At 29.3% G+C, this 18,193-nt stretch overlaps 1 protein-coding gene across 2 annotated transcripts in view; it reads left to right on the top strand.

The window, feature by feature from the left end:
• Positions 1 to 17,077, top strand: part of LOC107454206 (uncharacterized) — a 173,750-nt gene extending 156,673 nt beyond the window's left edge. For both annotated transcript variants that reach the window (XM_087149893.1, XM_087149894.1), the window contains 26 exons: positions 18 to 200; positions 404 to 472; positions 598 to 720; positions 875 to 958; positions 1,758 to 1,877; positions 1,961 to 2,068; positions 2,576 to 2,710; positions 3,427 to 3,549; positions 4,245 to 4,328; positions 4,406 to 4,525; positions 5,305 to 5,415; positions 5,844 to 5,972; positions 6,063 to 6,275; positions 6,849 to 6,968; positions 7,118 to 7,225; positions 7,308 to 7,436; positions 8,876 to 8,992; positions 9,278 to 9,361; positions 9,441 to 9,563; positions 10,443 to 10,487; positions 11,332 to 11,507; positions 12,082 to 12,209; positions 12,642 to 12,784; positions 13,493 to 13,731; positions 14,625 to 14,799; positions 15,288 to 17,077. In XM_087149893.1, the coding sequence (XP_087006019.1) occupies positions 18 to 200; positions 404 to 472; positions 598 to 720; positions 875 to 958; positions 1,758 to 1,877; positions 1,961 to 2,068; positions 2,576 to 2,710; positions 3,427 to 3,549; positions 4,245 to 4,328; positions 4,406 to 4,525; positions 5,305 to 5,415; positions 5,844 to 5,972; positions 6,063 to 6,275; positions 6,849 to 6,968; positions 7,118 to 7,225; positions 7,308 to 7,436; positions 8,876 to 8,992; positions 9,278 to 9,361; positions 9,441 to 9,563; positions 10,443 to 10,487; positions 11,332 to 11,507; positions 12,082 to 12,209; positions 12,642 to 12,784; positions 13,493 to 13,731; positions 14,625 to 14,799; positions 15,288 to 15,544 (3,446 nt within the window). In that variant the 3' untranslated portion in view covers positions 15,545 to 17,077. The remainder of the gene's footprint in view (positions 1 to 17; positions 201 to 403; positions 473 to 597; positions 721 to 874; positions 959 to 1,757; positions 1,878 to 1,960; positions 2,069 to 2,575; positions 2,711 to 3,426; positions 3,550 to 4,244; positions 4,329 to 4,405; positions 4,526 to 5,304; positions 5,416 to 5,843; positions 5,973 to 6,062; positions 6,276 to 6,848; positions 6,969 to 7,117; positions 7,226 to 7,307; positions 7,437 to 8,875; positions 8,993 to 9,277; positions 9,362 to 9,440; positions 9,564 to 10,442; positions 10,488 to 11,331; positions 11,508 to 12,081; positions 12,210 to 12,641; positions 12,785 to 13,492; positions 13,732 to 14,624; positions 14,800 to 15,287) is intronic.
• Positions 17,078 to 18,193: the final 1,116 nt, after the last annotated feature.

Raw genomic sequence — 18,193 nt, 5'->3', positions numbered from 1 at the left:
CATGTTCGATCTTTCAGCTGGATGCCGTTCCCATAGCAATTGTCCATTTGATGAGGCCTGTGTCAACAGAATTTGCCAAGATCCTTGCACAATTGGTGGCATATGTGGAGTGAATACTCAGTGTCATGCTTCCGATCATAAAGCTGTTTGTTCTTGCATTCCTACATACACTGGAGATGCTTTGAGGCAGTGTACTAGAAGTAAGTAGAGATTTATGAATATAAGAATCAAATAATTTTTACTCGAGTACTTGGATTAAGTTTTGCTTTAATACATTTGTGGTTTTAAAATATTATTATGTTTTTTTAATTATGAGTAAAGAAGATTGTATAGCTTTTTTTATTTATAACTCACTTTAATATTTTATTATATACAAACTCAAATTACTTCTTAATTTTTACAGTTCAATATGAATGTGAAGCTGACAGTCATTGTGGAAGAAACTATGTATGTGTCAACAATGAGTGCAAAGGTAATATATTTTATTATTGTTCATTCGAAATTCACTTTATACATCTTTTTTTGTTTAACTAAGCTTATCATTTCCATTGCATTCTCATAGCATTGCAAATTGTAACGTGCAATTTTTCTACTTAGATATTAATGAGTGCTTGCAAGGTCGTGGTCCTTGTGCATTGGGTGCTATTTGTTCCAATTTGCCTGGTGGCTACAAGTGCAGTTGTCCTGTAGGACTAGATGGAGATCCATATGGACAAGGATGTAAGTGCTGTATCTATTTCATTCTATATCATTCTGTGTCTATTTCAAGATATGCTGTTTTATTAATATATTGTGAATGTAGGTGTGTTGACAGACATTGTAAGAAAAACTGTTTTATTATAAAAAAAATATTCAAATTAATTTTAACTTATAGGTCGTCAAATGCCAAAGATGTGTAGACGAGATGAAGATTGCAAATCAATTGAAGCTTGTAATAGACTTACTGGGGAATGTTATGGTAAGGGGAAAAATTTATAATTCATTACTAATATTAAATTCTCAATTTACTTTCTTTTCATTTTTGTTGTTATTAGTTTTATTTTTTTTAGTTTATTTATTAATTATTTTTATGTGTACTGCCAGAGCTCCCACGATTCATGGTAAACTTAGAATAGTCAGGGAATTTAATTTTGATTCTAAAAATCAGGGAATCGTCAAGGAAAGCAGTATTTTTTTGCAAAAACCTGGAAAACTCCAATACTTGGAAAATATTAAGTCTTAGAATTGTCAGCAACAATAATCAATTACTGAGATTCGAGTTAAATGATTCTAGCGTCCATTACAAATATTTATTGTAAAAATTGTACAGTGAAGCTTTTCTACCCTTCCATCTTCATTTAAATGATATTTTTTTAAACTGGAATATTTGACATTATAAATAAGAAAATCAGAGTTTTCTGCTGAAAAATATAGATAAAATATGGTTTCATTGAATAATTGAGTGGGAACCCTGATTGAATACTTAAAAATGTATGTCTACATATTATATACAGTTCCTTCTTTTTTTTAACCATAAACCCCAATTTTTTTTTCTTAAAAAAAATTTATTATTGATGAACAAACAGCAAAACTGTGGGTAGTTAAATTTTTTGTATAAGCACTATTCTGGAATAATAAAAAAAAAAAAAATTTTTTTTTTTTTTTAAAAAATCTTTGTGATTTTTTTTGTTACCTACTACCTGAGGTTATAACCTACCTTAATAAAAGCTATGCTGTGTTATAGTTTTTAAACTAACTTCGAAATGTTTATACTACAGAGGTTTGTAATCGTCCTGGTATATGTGGAAGAGGAGCTTTATGCAGTGCTGCCAACCATCATCATGAATGTTATTGTCCTCCTGGTCTAACAGGAAACCCATACGTTGAATGTAGCATATGTAAGCATTTCTATATATTTCTCTACTTAATGAAATATTTTAAAAGAGTTTTATTTTCAAAATTAATATCTTTCAATTTTCAGTGGAGACTTGTGGCCCTCATAACCCATGTTCTGGCAACCTTGTATGTTTGGATGGAACTCGTTGTGGTTGTCCTTCACCTTACGAACAAAGAGGATTTTTCTGCATCAGTAAGTTTTATTTCGGAATTCCTTTTTAAGATTTAGCTGCCATGTTTATTTTATTGCATTTTCACCCACTTGGAATTTTTAACTTTGAAAATCTGATTTCATTTTATATTTAAATTATTTTCTTTAGAAATTTGTTAATTTTATTCAAATCTTAATATTCATGCAGTTTTTTTGATACATTTTTTTTAAATTAAATAATGCATAATTTCTCAATTAAATAAGAATTATTTTAATCTTAAAAAGTCCCCTAGTAATTGTAAAACGTATCCTTCTGAGTGTTCAGTCTTTTTGTAAGGTTTAATAGAATTTCTAAGGTAAAAAGAAGAAGAAAAAAAGTAGAGAAGGGTAATGACAAAGATTTTTTATTTAACTGCTCAAGGTGTTAAAATGTTTATTGATTTTACTCACAGATTAATTTTAGTTTTTCGTATATGCCAAATAATTTTTAAGTTGTTTCATAAATTCTGTATATTATTGAGAAGAATAAAACATTATCTGCCTGTTTAGTTTCAGAAACTAGCCGTAACTGTAGCACATCAAACCCATGCCCGACCAACGAGGAGTGCGTCTCTGCAGAGTATCCAGCTGGTATATGTGTATGTCCAAAAGGATATGTTTTGATGTCAAATGGAATATGCAGAGGTTTGTCTCAATATAATATTTATTGATCAATCAGTAAATGATTTTATACATATTAAACTTAAATAAAAAGATGTTATCGATAATATAGGTGTAGTGGTAATTATTAATAAATAACTAATTATATTATTATTATTAGCAGCATCAGTTTCTCTAGTCTAGTATATTTTTCCATTGAATTTCAGCACCTTCAAAAATAAATAATTATTTTACAGATCATTTTTTACTTTATTTTCTTATTTATTGAGTTTTATTTTGATGAATTTCTGTAAACGCTCGTTATATGAACTTTTTTGCCTCCAAAAATGCTTTTAGTATTCTTAACTTAATGATTAATGGTCTTTTTTCATAATTAATAATGTATACTTTTACATCTGTATATATTTTAATTGGCATAGTTTTCTTTTAAAAAATTTCACAGTAGTACTTGTTATATCATAGAAAACTGAACTTCACAATATTTAAAAAATTATTTATCTGCTATAACTTTTTGTACCACCATTTCTTTTACATTAATTTTAGTTTCTTGATAGCTTGGTTATTTTACAATATTGAAGTAACTGCACATTTAAATTATGAAAGTATTATTTATAATCTTATATTTTATTTAAAAATATGTTAAAACTCTCTGTTAACTTATATGAAGCAGTAAGTTAAGTTATGAAGTAATATTTGTGTTATTTCTACCCTCGTGTGACTATTTTTTACAATTATTTTAGACATAAATGAATGTGAACAGAGTCCTTTCCCTTGCGGTACCGGAGCTCAATGCTTCAATACTATTGGCAGCTATCAGTGCCGTTGTCCACCTGGCACTTATGGAGAACCATTCCGCTCTGGCTGTGAGTGAGATTTTATTTTAACACAAAAATAAATATTCTATAGTGTTAAATACCTATTATTTAATTTAATATAATTATAATCATTGTTTTAAAACAAAAATATTTTTCTCTATCTTTTATTTGATAACTAACTAACTATCATTGTTGAATAATTATGAGGTCCAATCTCAATTTTTTTTTATTTGCGTACAAATTATGATTATTGTACAATAAAATAATTACTTTATAATTTTTAATGTAGATCCATTTCAGATCATTGAACTGATTTATATTCAGAGAAATGATATCTATAAAATAATCTAAAATTCGGAAAAGGTATTGAAATTTTTAATTAACCGCACAATTTTATAGTTGAAATATTTCTATTAATAGTAACTGTTTGATCAATGACTATAATATAACTGATTTTTGCTAAATTTGATTAAAATTTATATAATTTTTAATAATGTGCAAAAATGTATATTAATGATGAAGCTATTGAACCACAAATTTAGCAAAATAATTCATTTCTGTTAAAAATATAAATAACCTATACAAAAATTCTACTTTTTTTTTTAAAGCGTTATTTTTTCTTTTATTTATTTATTTTCATTTTGTTTCCTTAAACTGCAACAATAAATTGTTTTAGAGAAGTAAAAACAATGCAAAAAAAAGTAGCCAAAAATGAGTTTTAAGTTTTTACATTATATTTACAGGTCAACGAAGAGAAGGATATTGTCAATCTGATTTAGAGTGTCCAACACATTTGGCTTGTGATGTTGCAGCTGAACAATGTTATGGTACGTAACCATTATTTACATTTCCATCCATTTGTGTTTTTTGCATTCCTCAACTTACTGATTTATTTCATCCATAGATCCATGCATTGTAAGCAATCCTTGTGGTCGGAACACCAAATGCAGTGTCATTGATCATAGTCCTCAGTGTGAATGTATACCTGGATTCAGAGGAAATCCTCTAGAATACTGTTATCCAAGTAAGAAACCGATTTTTTTTATATTCCACCCGAGAATAAAATTATAGACTTGAGTATAAAATTTTGTTAAAATTGTTGGAATAAGTCTTATATCTGGAGTAAAAAATTCACTAAAGTGATTTGAAATTTTACAATAAATTTTATTTAGAACCGCGGTGGCTGAGGGGATAGAGCGTTCACCTTCCATTGAGGTGAACTGGATTCTATGATAGCCGGGATAGCTGGTCGATGGAGGTTTTTGTTAATTGAAGGTTTTCATGGTTTTCCTCTCGATGTAACACATATGCGGATTAGTTCCACCAAAAAGACCTCTACGAAGACAAATTTCTCCCAATACTTGATCCAGGAATTCCCTTGCCTTCAGGATAGAGTATTCAAAATTACAAGGCTACGGAATTGAACATTAGTAGTCGTAAACCCAAAAATTGAGTTGACAGTTCAACGATGGTCATAAATAAGTTTTGTTTCAGAAAGACCTAAATCAGTACCAGACTTTGGGATATATATTTAAGATCTGTTGCTAAATATTATGCCTTTTGTATCAAGAATATTAAAATAATTTGTGAATCTATTTTGGTGAGCAGTTTTGAAATTAAGTTTATTTTAAAAGATCTTTACTGTAATATGAAACTTGACTAAATTTTAATGTTACTAGCTAATGATTTTCATAAAACATTCTAAATTAGTACAGTTTTAAATTCAGTTTACCCATCTTTAGTAAAGGATAATAATTTTTCCTTCATATTTCTATTATTAAAAGGTAAACGTTTTTTTTACAGTTGGTCCTGGATGTCAGAATGATTTAAGTTGTCCTGGAAACTTATTCTGCTTGAATGATGGAACATGTGGTTGCCCAGGCGATTTCAAACGTTTATCAGATTTCTGCATTAGTAAGTATCTTTCTTTTCGTTTAAATTTAATCTTTAATTTAAAGCTTATCATTTCAAAATTCCTCTCATACCATTCACAGGTGACTTTGTTTTTATATAAATGTGAGTAAATATTACTGAAAGTTATAAAATTAATAGAGGATTTTTGATTCCTGTTTAACTATTTATGTATTATATGCATTTTTCCTGATCCTATTATTATTTATTTCACATTGTTCCATTTTTACTTAAAAATTTTATGCAATTGTGTAAAATATTTTTTTTCTCATATTCAACTTCAAATTGCACTCAATATTTATTTAAGAAGCAAAATATCAAATAATATTATCAGATACTTATAAACTGTGTTACTAAACATGTCAGTGTTGTTTAAAATATACCCTTATCTAATATGTATCTAATTATTTTATGCTATGATCTATTTTTAGTGACAAGCATTAACTGCACCACAACTAATCCTTGTCCAGATAATCAGCGTTGTGTATACACAGGACGTGAAAATGGCTACTGTATATGCCCAAGAGGTTTTAAACTACTTACAAATGGTGTTTGCATTGGTAAGTACATAACAATCTTTTAACATTGCTATCAACATTTTCAGTCTATTTTTTTATATTTTTTAACCTATTTCTTTTTTATTCTTAAAGATATTAACGAATGCCAAGAACATCCACATCCATTATGTGGTGACTCTGCACATTGTGTAAATACGCCTGGTTCATATGAGTGCCAATGCCCACCTGACTTCAGGGGTGAACCATATGGTGGAAAATGCGAAAGGGAAGAACCGCCTGGTTGCAAGAGTGATAGAGATTGCCTGTACAACGAAGCCTGTGAAACATTTTCTGGCCAATGTTATGGTAAATATTTTAATATATTATTGCTAAACACTCGCCAAAATTTCAAAATTATTTTTTTATAAAGTATTTATTTTCTATATATTGTAAATGTTAAGTGATTAACACCATTAGAACACCAGTAAACATTTAATGTTTTTTTTTTTTAATTTACAGCTCTTATTCTTTTTTTGTTTTAAAGAATTTTTGCATATATATAGCCTAATATATTTTAAAACATTCTTCTGCAGGATATTCATTATCATAGTTGAATATTGTGACAACAAATGTCTTAAATAAAAAAAAAATTTAGATTTGTTATAAATATCTAAATTTGTATAAGTAGCAGTATTTGTAGCAGAAAATTTGTAAACTGTAATATACTTTAGTAATTGCAAGACAAAAAAATTAGCAGTTAAATTACTCATTTCTATTTAAAATTTATGTTTACGATAAAACAGTTTATAATAAAAATGTTTTTACTATGATTCTTCGCCTAAGTTTGTTTATTATATTAAACTGCATATTTAAAAAATATAATATTTGCCTGAAACTTTAAATATTATTTATATTTAAATTATATTTTTCAATTCTCAGATGTATGTACTCGTGGTCAACCCTGTGGAATCAATGCTATTTGCAGAGGAGAAAACCACAAACCAACTTGCACTTGTCCTCCACGGTACAGAGGAAATCCAAAAGTCAACTGCTTTTATGGTAAGTACCCGAATTAACATAAATATTTATATTCCTTTACATATTTTACTTTTTTTATTAATTTTGAAGTGCTTTCTATTCATCATTTTCTTCTTTGTAATTATTAACATGGTTTATTTATAATTTTTAAATATTTTATTACTCTTTAGTTCAAGAATGCGGTGTAGACTACACCTGTCCTGGCAATCTTATTTGCTTAAATAGCAAAGAATGTGGCTGTCCGCCTAACTACGACAGAACAGGAGATTATTGCTTAAGTATGTTTCGTTTATTATTTCATTATTCTTAGAGAAGGAATTATTCCACACTTTCCTAAATCCTTCATATAATATATTGCAGGAACCAGCAGAAACTGTACCACAACAAATCCATGCCCGACCAATGAAGAGTGCTTGTATACTGGCATCCAGGAAGGTTTTTGCGTATGCCCAAGAGGCTTTGAACTGATGTCAAATGGTTTCTGCAGAGGTATGTAAATTATGCTACTTACCAACTAATTTTCCTGGTTTTCTATTAAAAACTATACTAAATATTAAAACTTTTCTCAAATAAATTTTATGTATAGCTAGTAGAGCCTGATAAATAGTGTTTTCCGCTTTATTTCATGTTCTCGATCACATCATATAAAGAATAATTTAGCATGAAGTTGCTGTCCCACAATGTTTAAACAGTATGGAAATTTTGACTGAGTTTAGCAAAACTTAAAAACTTTTTGTGCTACAAACAATGAATCTTTATAGGTCATTTTTACGAAAAAATATACTTAACTGTCAGGGGAAAAACATTTTTGAGAAAAGGATTTTATAACTGCACGATTTTGATATTAAAGATTTGAATTTTTTACTTAACCTATTTTAAGCCGAGCGCTTAGAAATTTTATGAAATGTAATTTTTTCATTAAAAAATTCTTAAATTACATTCATTAAGACATAAAAAAATAGCAAAACAAATATGCGTAGCAGTTTTAATAAAAAAATATTTATTGAAATGGTGTGTTTATTACTTTTGTCTAAAAAAGTAATTTTGAATATAAAAAAAGACTTATCAAGGTGACTTTTTGATTAAGTAATTTTAAAAGCTTCTTATATTTTATTCAAAATATGAATGCTAATTTTACCTATACTTCAACTTGAGGAAGTAACGACCATAAGTATTAAAACTATGAAAGATTTTTACACTTTTCTCACTTTTGTAATTATAAAAACTATGTTATGTTAACTCTATTTTGTGAGTGGAAAAAATTCACCTACGCTAATTTCACCTATACTAACTAATTTACATTATACTTCACCTATACTTCAACTTGAGGAAGTAACAACCCTAAGTATTAAAACTATGAAGGATTTTTTAACTTTTCTCACTTTTGTAATTATGAAATAACTATGTTATGTTAACTTTATTTTATGAATGGAAAAAAATTTGAGAGAAAATTTTTCTACCATACACCCTTTTTCCCTATTTGTTCATTATCATGGGAAAAAAAATGGTTTTCTACATAGGAAAGACTGTTTCTCAAAGTACAACTTTACATGTCTAAAACTGTCAAATGTTTAAAAAAAAACTGCCAAAACTTTCAACCTAAGAGTTATCATGTCCGATTATGTTTTAAAATTATATATCATTTAAATCGAAGCATCTAATTTATGAATTTACTAATTCAAGCTATGCAAATTTACCATTCAAAAAAAAAACTGCATGACTTTTGATTGTTTAAACAAGTTCTTTCTTCACCTGCCATTTTAGTGCAAGATGTTTGTTCTACCATATACAACAAATAGATGTTTTCTTTGTAAAATCTCTTATAAAATAATCTAAAATTGATGTAGTTTTGTAACATAACATATTAGCAAACAATGAAAAATGCAGTTTTTTATGTTTAAAAATTGATATAATTTTTTTTCTCACAGATATTGATGAGTGTAAGGAAAATCCATGTGCCAGAAATGCTATTTGCACAAATTTCCTTGGTGGTTACAGATGTGATTGCAAACCTGACACAATTGGAGATCCAGTTATCAGAGGCTGTAAGTACAATGAATCTAAAGTATCCTTTGTCAAAATGTTACATTTTGTTCTACATCTATTTTAGGCTAAGCAAAATTTTATACGTTTAAAAATAAAAACTATTACAAACTAAAATTATTATTAAACTATTACAAACCTAACCCAAATTGAGAGTGTTATTTCATTTTATTTATTACTGTAGTTAATTGAGTTTTATAACATCTCATTAATTGTGTAAAAATTCTTCGGTGTTAAAAAGTTTTATTATTATTATTCTATCTCATTGTATTATGTTCTTTCTCTAGGTGATACAATTACCAATGACTGTAAATCAAACAGAGACTGTCCGTCAGACAAAGAATGTGATTTGAATACAGGCCAGTGTGTCAGTAAGTAAAATTATTCAAATTAATCTTCTTATGTATGAGTTTTAAGAACAATATTAAGAATAATGTTCCACTATTTTAGGTCCATGTTATATCTGCGGAGAAAAAGCAGTGTGTACAGCAAGAGATCACGAGGCCATATGCAGTTGTCCACCTTTGTACGTTGGTGATCCTTATGACCACAGTCGAGGTTGCTATGAAATAGGTATTTCAATTTTCATTTTCAAAGAAGTGATTTATCTATACCAGCTTTAAGCTCAATTTTACCAATGAAATAAAGAGAATAATATATGAATGTACTTCGTGATATCCTGAAACTGCTCGAAATTTCAGATTTAAAACACATCATTGTCAAATGTAAACATAAAGTATATGCCGTGGTAACCCAGAGGTTAGAGAATCTAACTCCGGCTCAGAGGGTTTGATCGTAGACTTTGTATACATGGTTTTAAAACCTGTTGAATCGAAAGTCCTGTGTTTGGTTGCTGAACAGTACCATGGGTATATCTATCTGGAGAAAATTTCCTTCCCCTTCATATCTATGTCGAAATTGTAGAAGTGGCCTCTCAAATGAGTGGTGCTGCCATCTGTCTGGGAAGTTTTGAGCTAAGATGTACTTTCACCCTATCAGTGCTCTCTTGACAAATGAAAGACACACCTTCCCAATTCGCTAACGCCAATGGCTGGTGTGCTTGGCTTGTCCAAGTGTCATAAAAATACACAACTAAATACTAAAATATTGATTTTTTTTTTCATTAGGGCTAGACCATGTCTGTTCTTTGATCATTATCGGTATTGTATAATAAAGATGTTGCTTAATTAAGTAATTTTAGATTTAAACTGCATACAAAAAAAGTAGTTCGTATAAATTATAGTTAGCAAAAAAGTATTTATACTCAGGGGTTTGAGCATATGGTTTTAAAATTCAATAGTTTACATTTTAATCATATTTTACTGTCCAATATTTTGTTTGCCTATGTGGCACGTTTACCTATCAATTTTATTAAAGCAAAACGTTGAGTTCTTGTAACATTTAACTGTTTAGTCAAGCTGAAATTACATTATTTTAATTTTCGTGTTATAGGGGAGGAAGAAACAAGAACAGTGCCACCACTCACTGAACTGTCTGGTATGTTTTTATAGTTAATTTATATGTTTTCTTTTGTAATATGTTTAAAGATCAATATTCTTCTACCGCTATATTTGTAAGGGTTTTCTTCATTTCAGTGTTATATAGCTTAAATTCGATTGCAACATTCTGAATTTGAAATTTTTTCAAAAAAATTGAGAGCAACAAAATAATTAAAAATTATGTTTTACCTATGTTTGCTGCTTACACAAACAAAATTAAAATTCTAAATCTCTTTAAAAGAAGAAAAAAGAGTAATTTAAATACAGCTCCTCATAAAATGTTTTTGCAATTGAAAAGAGTTGAGTTTTCTGAAATTTCTTTCCGATTTCTTTGACCAAAAAAAAACGAAATTATATTTTTGTGTTCTTTGTTTAAAAAAATTAATAATAATTTTTAAGTATTATTCAATCATCATGAACTATGAATAGAAATCTATGAGTTTTAGATTCGCACCATTATAAAATTTAAAATTACAAAAAATATTTTTAGAATTATTAATGTTTACATTTTTTGTCACATTAATTAGATCGCTCTGTTAACTTTTAAGGTGAAAATAGTTATGGGTTATTGATAATATTTATAAGTATTTAATTTTGTCTGACTATAACTAAATATATCTGAAATATTTTTCTGATTTAAGTCAATATTGAAAAAGTAAATCACCAAATAATAACTACATTTTATTTCAAAAACTAAAACCTCTATATAGTAATTATATTTTAATTGTGAAAATAGGAGATCTGTAAATAAAATAATTTCAATTGAAAAATTTGAAGACCTCTAAATGACTGAATTTCTTTCAAAATTTAAACCTCATAAAATTGTTTTGTTTGAATTTCAGTTGTTTGTTTGGCTGATGGAATCCAAGTATCTGTTGATTTGGAGCCATTTGATGGAGTTCTGTATGTGAAAGGTCACAGCCAGGATCATGAGTGCAGAAGAGTTGTGAGGAACAGAGAAAGAGACATTGTAGATTTTAAAGTTTTGTTTAATACATGTGGTCTGATTCATACAAATGTAAGGAAATACTACTTTTCTTAGCCCTTAAAATATTAAAGCATATATTTTCGCCTTTAATTTTATTATAATTTTATTGATATAATAATTGTAGTTTTAATTATAAAATGTTTGTATTTGCAGATTTTAAAATTTTGTTTAATGCATGTTTTCTAATACATATGAATGTAGGGAATATGACGTGTAATAAACTCTTAAATTTGAAATAGTGTTATTTAAATGCTTAAAATAATTATTTTCCCGTTTAAATTTACATATATTTCTTAAATGGTCTTTAAGATATTTTTTAGAAGATTTTAGTTATAAGATGCCTAAATGTATTTACCCTTTTTTGCCTTCTAATAATGAAGAAAAAAAATTATTTTAGTCACTCTAACTGCCTTTGTAATAAAATGGATAAAAAAAAAGTTAGATATCTGACACCTAAACTTATTGGATAGGCTATTTGATACCTATTTCATAGTCTGCACTTATTTTATTATAATTTATTATAGCTATTATATTTAAATGTTCAAGAATATTTATGTTAAGGATGGTTAAATTTTAAGATATTTTTGTTTTGTTTTTTTCCTAGGGTGATGCATCATTTATTTTAGTTATTCAAAAACATCCTAAGTTGATGACTTACAGAGCTAAGGCATATCACATCAAATGTGTATACAATACAGGAGAAAAGACTATTACTCTAGGTTTTAATGTAAGGTATGTATCAAATGTATGATATTTTGTACTTTTTTTTATTGTAATATGAAACTTTAAGTGTGATTTTTAAGAATTCATGCTTGTTATAGCATTAATATAATTATTTTTAAACGTTTTGTTTCTGGGTGCAATTATTATGTGGTGGTAAGCATGATTGAAGCATATTATAAATTAGCATAAGCTATTTTCAAATACAATTTTTTTTCTTTTATACACCATTTGTAACATTTTTTTTATATTTAGTTCTAATTTGTAAAAAAAAAATCTCCAAAAATAATATTTTTTGCTACAGTTAAAAAAAAAAAAAGATTATATCGATTATAAAATTATCAATTACTTATTTATAAAATAACCACGTTTTGTTTTGGGAATATGTTTTAAACTACATGACCAATGAAATATCTTTCTGACAAATATACGTACGTATTTCAGCATGATAACAACATCAGGAACAATAGCAAATACTGGACCTCCTCCGACCTGCATCATGACAATTTCCAATGCTAATGGCCGTGAAGTAAACAGTGCTGAAATCGGTGATGATTTGCTATTGCGAGTCGATGTACAACCTGACTGTAAGTGGTTTTCAGTTATGTAATGAAATGATTTTCATATATTGTATGTTTTGCACAATAAGATTTCGTTAGACAACTATGTGTAACTCTTCAAATAATGATTAACCTATTTTAAATTCAACAATAACACACTTAATCTTGGCCAAGCTTGTAGTCATTTTCTTCTAGGCTATATAGTCCTTACCTTTCAGCACCCATGGCAGAAATCCCTATGTAATATTAATCTACATAATTTCTATACAGACAATAGGATCAGCACTTGAGCTGGTAACCTTTGTGTACACTTCCACACTAAAAAGAAGAGTTTCTTTTATAGTAGACTGTGCATACACCTTACTGAGTATATATACTCAGTTTGTGATAGGACTCCAGGATCAAAGAAATTCAAAATTTCAATTAGTTGTCAGATGCACTAACCAGGACATTCCATTATCTTATCATATATCTCAATGTGGAACCCCAAAGCTACCTTAAACTATAACATTGTACCAAAAAGTGGACATGATTCTATATCCCATTGCCTAATTTCTATTCCTGGATTTGATTCAAAGCTAGAAGTTTATAAAACAACATTAAAATTCTACATAACATGGATTAAGTGTTAACTGATTGTTAAAGAAATCAGTCAATGTTAATATTTATGTATCTTTACTAAATTAGTCTACTTTGCTAACTTGTATTATTTCTTCTTTTTTTTTCATAAAAAAGTTATCTATGGTGGATTTGCCAGAAGCTGTGTTGCAAAAACAATTGAAGACAACGAAGAAATTCAATATGAAGTGACTGATTCAAATGGTTGTGCCACGGATCCAAGCATCTTTGGAAATTGGCAGTTGGATCCCGATAAAAAGGTTCTGGTTGCCCGGTTCAATGCCTTCAAATTCCCTACAAGCAACAACTTGAGATTCCAGTGTAACATCAGAGTTTGCTTTGGCTCATGCCCACCAGTAAGTAATTTTCATGCATGTGCTTATGGTACTAAATTGATTTGAATTTAAAATATTTTTTAGATTCAATCGTTCGGATTTTGAATATAGATTATTTTAATAAAAAGTAAAGTTCAATCATGATAATGATAAATTTAATTCTTTCACCTTCTTCGTCACTACAGCCGAGAACAGGCTAGGGTCACCTAAGTCTTTTTCTGCCATCGCTGTCTCTCCAAGGCCACTGTTCTCAGATTTCTGACATCTAGCACGCCAAGATCTTTTACTATATTGCTCTTCTTTTTCTGGTGCCAGAGCGTTTGTCAAATGTTAGTTTCCTTGCAGGATTAAGATCTTCTAATCTTTGCAAGTGGCCAAGCCATCTTATATGATATGTCTTAATGATTTAGACGATGAGTGGGTTCTTTAAATTTATTATAGAACTCACTGTTGTGAAGTATTCGCCATAGGTTGTTTTCGTTCACAGGGCCATAAATTTTCTTCAGAATTTTTCATTCCAAGATCAGCAATTAATCGCCTGTTTCCTTAGTAGTTGTCCAAAACTTGTAGCCGTACAGGACTAGTGGTCGAATTAGGATTTCATAAATGTTGATCGTTTGACGAGTTTCGATGTTAGTATTCCTTTTAGCCCTTAGAAACTTCTGTTTGCTATCATAATGTGATTATAGATTTCTGCTGCCATGTCATTATTTTTTTGTTAAATAATGTTCCAAGGTAAAGTATTTAAATTCTGCGACTCTATTAAACCAATAAACATTTATTTCAAGAAATTTAAGGGTTTCTTCCACCTTTATATTGATAATATGTATTTGAATTATAAAAATAATGCCTGCTTTTTTTTAAAAAAAAACTTCTATTGCTGATAGTGCTAATTTCATTATACTAAATTTTAGGTTAATTGCGATGGAGTAGATGCGTTTGGAAGGAAGAAACGTCAAGCGCCAGACCGTAATAGTTTAGCCGTAGAAGGCTTCCAAGAGGGAGCGCTAAGAGAAGAGATTATGGTACAATCAAATGCCATTCTTACTTTCGAGAAGAAAGAAAACCAGGTGGCGCTGCCAACAGAAGGTACTTTCAGTTAATTATCGTTTATAAACATTTTCTTTGATTGATTTGATTTGGAACATTTATGAATAAAAAATATTTCTTGGAAACTTTTAAAGCTTTTACCATTGTTTAATGGCAATTAAAAAATATGGTTTTTAAATGACGTTATAACACCTAGCAATATCAATCTGTAACCGAATCTAGTCTTAAACTTACAAAAATTAATTACTACCCTTAATAATCTGTAAAAGTAACTAATAATAATTATTGGTTAATTGATTATTAATAAAATATGAATACAGCATCTGATAGAGCTATTTATCCACACGAATGTCTGCTTCATCTATGTTGGAGTATATATCTCTGTTAATCTCGTGAAATGAATGTTGGCTTAGAAAAAGGTTGCATTTTATAAATTTTGAACGAAATCTCTTAGCACTTTTTTATAAAAATGTTTTGAAATTGCATCTGATTATGACTATAATACATGTATTTGTTTATTTTTTCAGGACCTTCAATAGAAGAAATAGATAATGTTTGCTTGCCAAAATTAGGACTTATAATTTCATTGATTATTACAACATTGCTGGCATTAGTTGCCGTAGCAGTTGCCATTTCCTGTTGGTTGATGGCCTATAGGAGAAGGCCTAAAGCTGCTGGACCACTGCCTCATCCACCAGATTTTCCAAATCCACTCTATACAACACCAGAACCAGTTGCTGAGCCTTCACCAGACTACTATCCTTCTTCGCATAATAGTCTTTAAAAAAAAAAAACTTATTGACCGGTCCAAACAATATGGTGTTGATTCAGGACAGACAAAGCATCCGATTCAATCGATGCTGAACATTTTAAGCTGACCGGTATTCTTGCCACAATGGAAGCAGGCTTGGATGGACTAAGCCTTTAAATGATGGCTTTATTCTCGGCTACAATGATCAAATTTCGACCCACTCTCATATTTAAGTTCCTTTGAAGATTTAAGAGTGGAGAACTGTTGGGAGTTAAGATTTAAGAGCGTTTACAGAAATAGCTCGCTTTCCTGTAGGTTTTGTTGCTCTTCTACAAGTAAACGATTCTCTCTCTTTTCACTTGACTAGCTGGTATAGTGTTCATGTGCCAAACTGTTCCCTCAACTCTTTTTGTCAGCGACAAAGAGTTGGGGAAAACGGCAAGGAGTTTGTGTTCTATTTAATTTTTAACGAACACTGAGTTCTTTTATAACTTGAAACCTGCTTATAAGGAAACTGAGCTATTGCTGCCCATGATGGTCTCTGTATATTATTTTTTGAGGAAGTGGGACGTTAACGTAGCCAGGTTAAGGGGCTTGGGTAATCTCTGTTGTGATTTAATTTCAAATGTGGTTTGGTAGTATTCAATTTTTATTGAAGCACTTTAGAACTTGCACTTTTGCATTCGCAAACTAGTCTATATGCTCAGTTTTGTTTAATCAAAATTTCATTTAGATTTTTTTTTTCTTTTTAATATTAATTTCAAAAGTGCCAATTTTATAATAATTTGTTGAGTGTATAGCATGCTTTGCGAATGTAATATTATTTATTTTGTTTTTAATGTTAATTTTTTAAACTTCGTTCAGGTTTCTAAAGTGTTTCAAAAAAAAATATAGCACGTGATCATAATTTTGAAAGTTATCTCTTAAATGTATGTATCAGAAGCAATTGTTTTAAATTTTAAACGTATATTTATTTAGTTTATATTCGCAATGATATTTAACAAGTTTGCCATATACATTTAAGAGTGAACAATGAAAACTTGACTTTTAAAATTATAGCTTTGACAAAAAATGACTTCTAAACCACATTTGAACCTTAATGAAAATGTTTTTTTTCCCTAATTTATAATTTAATGCTTATAACATGCTTTTGCATTTGTATATTTTTCAGTTAAATGTTATAACATTGTTGATGTCTCATAGGCAGCTGATTATGTCATAATCAGTCTTAATTTAAGACTTCTTTTTTTTGTAGCTCACACTGCCTCAGAAGGTTTTGTATAACTTCCCTAAACTTTTTTGTAACTTTGTTTTCCATTAAAGGCAGCTAATCAGGGTTGTTTACAAATTCCTTGTCAAACAAAAAAAAAAAAGACCTTATCTCAATTTATCTATTCTCTGAGTAGGCCTTTTTTTATTTAAGAATTATTGAACAGATAAATTAGGATGTGGTCTTTACGTGAGCTTTAAAACCAACTTCCGGTGCATTTGAAAGTGATATTTGATGTTCATAAAATTTGTATAGTTTTGCTACTACCATCATTCAAATAAATGGTTTTTTTCTTATTTTTAAGTTTCATTTGTGCTTCTTTTCACAATTACATTTCACTTATTATTTTATTTTATAACCATAGTTATAACCGACCCAATTTTTCGGGTTTACGACTACTAATCTTCAACTCCGTAGCCTTATAATTTTGAACCCAATCCAGAAGACAAGGAAACTCTTGGATGGAGTATTGGGAGGAATTTGCTTTCGTGAAGGACATTTTGATGGAACTAACCCGCATTTGCGTTACATGGAGAGGAAAACCTCCCATGGTTAGCCTGACTATAACCCATGATCCGTCTACCACTGTGGATATTTTTCGTCAGCACGGTGGTCGGTGCCAGCCGGATGCGGAATTTGTATCGACCAGCTATCGCTGGGATTCGAACCCGGTTCACCTCATTGGGAGACGAACGCTCTATCCCCTGAGCCATCACGGCTTATTTCACATATTAAAAATATCCAGTGTTTAAGTATAATGACTGCTTTTTTTGTCAAAATTTATTAAACTAAGTTTATTTAAATGAATTGGTCTCTACTCAGTTTGATAAACTCCACTTTTTTAATAAATTTAAATGCCAAAGTACTTCCAGTTATTGATTTTTATAATTATAGTTAATTTTCAAAATGATAAAAAAGATTAACACCTCTAAATGACGATTTTTCATTCTAAACTTATATGGCAAAAAGAGTACCTTTTTGCATATACTGTTTTCACCAAGAAACCAAAGGGCTGTTGTACTTGCAAAAATTTTAAGTAGTTTGCCCGGGGGTGGCTACGAGTTAAACCCTTCGAGTTGGTTTCCTTTTGTGATGTTGTTTTTTTCTTTTAGTTTCCTGTGAGTTACTGCCCACCTGTTGCCAAAATTAGGTGACAGCCGTAGGTACTGATACGTAAATCTTCCCCAAATTTACATTATTTCACTCTTTTTCTTCTTTTTTTTTAAGAGTTTATAGATTTGTATTTCTAATGGAACAAAGGTTAGGCTTAAAAACTAAATTTTGCAGTTGTAAGGAAGTCCTTATGAAATAATATTGCATTGCATGCATTAATTTTGCGACAAGTGAAGTTTTTGAAATACTCATTGTTTACAGTTACTCGTAGTGTATTCTTTTATCTGCTTATGCAGGTT

The sequence above is a fragment of the Parasteatoda tepidariorum genome, chromosome 8 (genome assembly GCF_982258835.1).
Source record: "Parasteatoda tepidariorum strain Cologne lab strain chromosome 8, Ptep-v5.0, whole genome shotgun sequence".
NCBI classification, from domain to species: Eukaryota; Metazoa; Arthropoda; class Arachnida; order Araneae; family Theridiidae; genus Parasteatoda; species Parasteatoda tepidariorum.
The sequence above is the reverse complement of the archived record's forward strand: the minus strand, read 5'-3'. Positions and strand labels throughout refer to the sequence as shown.